Genomic DNA, 3,333 nt, shown 5'->3' with positions numbered 1-3,333 from the left:
AGAGAGCAATAAGGTCTCCCCTCAGCCTCCTCTTCTCCAGGCTGAACACCCCCAGCTCCCTCAGCCTCTCCTCATAAGACTTGTGCTCCAGACCCCTCACCATCTTTGTTGCTCTTCTCTGGACCCGCTCAGAGGGTTTGTGAAGCATAAAGCCTCCCAGCAGCAGAGGGTTATTATCTCCACTCAAGAGGCAGGGAAATCACAGCACAGAGTGGTTAAAAGCGACCCCGATCTCAGACATCTCCCTCTGGAGGTCTCTGGGCAACCACAGAACGAGAGGTTTGGGGGGCAGCTCCCTCCACACCTCGTGTCTTGTCCATCTCCATGCGGCGAAGCTGGTGCTCCCACGTCCCCAGCTCACTGTCCACCTCCTCGTCGCTGTCGTAGCCGTGTTGGTGCTGCTGGATGGCCTTCTCCCACATCATCTGCATCTCCTGCATGGCCCGCTTGTGCTTCATGATCATATCGTACATCTGCTGCATCTAAGGTGGGGGAGAAGAGATCCAACAGGATGCTCAATAAAACAACCTAGTTCATGATCATATCGTACATCTGCTGCATCTGGAGAGGGGGGGGAAGAAGAAGAGACCTGACAGGATGCTCAATACAACAACCTACAGGAGCAGAGTCTGGCACAGGGTTCTGCAGCAGAGCCCACACCACAGAATTACAGGTTATGACAACAACAAATCCCACCAGGCAGAGCTGCTGTTTGATCTCCTCCACTCGTTTCTCACATCAAACAGGAGCATCATGTGCTGGTTCCTCTGCTAGAAGTACCTTGATGGTAACACTAAGGACTGCTGCCATCTGAGCAGCCCCACACAGCTGAAACATCACCCTCACGGCCTCACAAAAGCCAATTCTGCTCTCCTTCCCCCCCAAAATTTCAAGTATCCGTTCACCTTCTCCCCGCTGCTGGGGCAACACATCACCAGCTGCAGCTGTGACCCAACAGACCTTATAGATTTTGGGGTTTTAGTTTGGTAGGACAGCAATTGGCTGCCTTAATTCATATTCCCCCAAGCCCTCTAATATTTCTGCTGACTGCAGCACCACGTGATCCTCAGGCATTCAGCACAAATCCTCCAGGTTTATCTGTGGGCCACACTAGGAAAGTTCCTTTGCTCTCTCCACCTCCATATCCCCCCCCCAACCCAGGCAGGCTGCAAGGCAATACGTTGGTAACCAAAGGAATTTGGAAATCATTTCAGGGCATTACCTCCTGCTGCTCCTTCAGCTGCTTCTTCTGGGCTTCGGAGAGCTCTGTCACACCCACCAAACCAACCGGTTTCCCTTTTTCATAACCAAGACCCTTGAGGTCCTGAACTGTAACAAGCACATGGTAAAAGAGTTTTTTTAAAAAATAAATATCTGAGGCAGACATTGAGACCGGCGAAACCAGGATGCCCACGTGAAGTTCTACACTTATTTCATGATGCCAAGCATTGAGAAACTTCAACTGAGTAACAACCACCTGGTAGAACTTCAGAAGCACCTCCTTGGCCACCCAGCTGGAGGTATTCCCTGCTCCCAGGACCTGTCCACGGACTCCCAAACCTCATCTCACATCCTCAGAGGTCCTGCAGCATGGCAATCTGCCACACCACGCTTCAAAAATCACTCCTCTTCCTGATTAATTCTCCCTGGTAAAGCTTCCTCATGAACCCCAGCCACAGCAAAGAGCCACACTTCATTATCCAGCCCCGAGTCCGAGGCAGCGCATTGCCCAACCTGCGCACGTCAGGCTCCGCTGATTACTATGTAAACAGCTACTTCATTCCAAACGAAAAGCAAATGACCACATTAGAATAAAGACACGAGCATTAACGCTTGCTTTTGGAAGTTGCCGTTCCCCGAGGAGCCTTTAGTTTCTAATCTACAGGCTCAAGAGCGGCAGCGCCGGGGATGCTTTCAAAGAGGGGGCATTTTGAGTCTCTGCTTGACAATCCCATTGATGTTTCCTCCTCCTCCTCCAGCATCCCCTTCAGGGATCATCCTTTGGAATGATTTTTTGTGTTTTATCACATATTATAACATTATCAGGGCACGACACTCTGAGTTCAAAGGGCGAGTTAAAGGAAAGAGAGAGGATTCCTTTCCCCCCCCACCTCTATTTGTAGTTGCTGCACCATGAAAGAAAGTAAGAGAAGCATCGCTGGGGCTGCAGGAAAAAAAAAAAAAAGATTTAAATGGAGATTGCCTTGCAAACTCGGTTTGTATATAAATATATATGTAGCAGGGCTGGCAGCCTCCCTCTAAAGCACCTCCGAGCTAAGAACCCAGCAGTTAAATATTTAAGGGATTAAAAGACGACACACAACCGCACTTGAAAGCGCGTTGCATTTTTCAACACAAGGAAAAGGATTTCTTCCTAATGACTGCAGAAACCGCCGTTCGAATCTAAGTCCTGGCTACGCTTAAATGATGCTTCATTAATTATTCATTATCTATTAATTATGAAGCCCGATAATAATAGGATCACTGTTCATGACACCCAATGTCTACGCAGCATGTTAATTAAGCCCCTGGGGTCGTCTTCTCCCTTCCTCTTACTCGGGGCAATTGATCCTTGCTCTGTCCCCACCATGCTTTCAGGTGAGAGGGCCAGGATGGGAAAAGCAGCTTCTTGAGCTCCAACCTCCTGAGGAGGATGAGGAGGAGGAAGATAAACCAAGGCATCCACCCTCCCTCCCGCAGCTACAGCCCCTGCACACTTGCACCAGCGCCGGGAGGAAACTGCAGGAAGAATTATGTAAAACACCACAAGAGGTTTTCCAAAAGAAGGGAAGCAAAAAGCAGCTTTATGCTGGGCTCGGTGAGAGGATATGCACTTTCAGCTTCCCCCCAAAAAAATAAGAACAAATAGAAAAATCAACCTATCTACTATTGATAAACAGCCCCATCTCCATCCCGGAGAGCACTCAGATTTGGAGACAGTTTTTCCGAACACGCTATTCTGTGGAAAAAAGGACTATCTGGCCCCAAATGTTACATGAGACCGGGGCACTCCAGCATCAGCCCCAGTCAAAGATTCACCTCCGGGCTGGGGGCATGGGAAAGCTCTCTCTGAATGCACCGAGGAAGACTCCTCTCTGCCCTTCACAGAGGTCGGCAGCTCTTTGGCTCCGCTCTGAATTGCATAAACACGGCGGCGAAGAGCCAGGCACGGCTCTGGAGGCCCCACGAGCTGGTGGCTTGCCAGCATCTATAACCACCTTAAAGGAGAAAGGTGAGGCTGTGTAGCATCTTCTTTTCATTCCCAGAAAGCAGATGCCACTGCTCCTCCCCATCCTAACCCCCCCCCCCCCCCCCTCGTGTTTTTTTTGCTTT

The 3,333-nt window shown here is 49.9% G+C and overlaps 1 protein-coding gene across 5 annotated transcripts in view; it reads right to left on the bottom strand.

Annotated features, from left to right (window-relative positions):
* Positions 1 to 3,333, bottom strand: part of SUGP1 (SURP and G-patch domain containing 1) — a 20,584-nt gene that overhangs the window by 5,049 nt on the left and 12,202 nt on the right. For all 5 annotated transcript variants that reach the window (XM_014938459.1, XM_014938484.1, XM_014938466.1 and 2 more), the window contains 2 exons: positions 1,223 to 1,329; positions 305 to 482 (listed from right to left, as the gene is read on the bottom strand). In XM_014938459.1, coding sequence (XP_014793945.1) covers positions 305 to 482; positions 1,223 to 1,329 — 285 coding nt within the window. The remainder of the gene's footprint in view (positions 1 to 304; positions 483 to 1,222; positions 1,330 to 3,333) is intronic.

Source organism: Calidris pugnax, unplaced genomic scaffold (genome assembly GCF_001431845.1).
Source record: "Calidris pugnax isolate Ruff unplaced genomic scaffold, ASM143184v1 scaffold46, whole genome shotgun sequence".
Lineage (NCBI taxonomy): Eukaryota > Metazoa > Chordata > Aves > Charadriiformes > Scolopacidae > Calidris > Calidris pugnax.
This window is presented reverse-complemented; position numbering and strand designations above follow the sequence as displayed.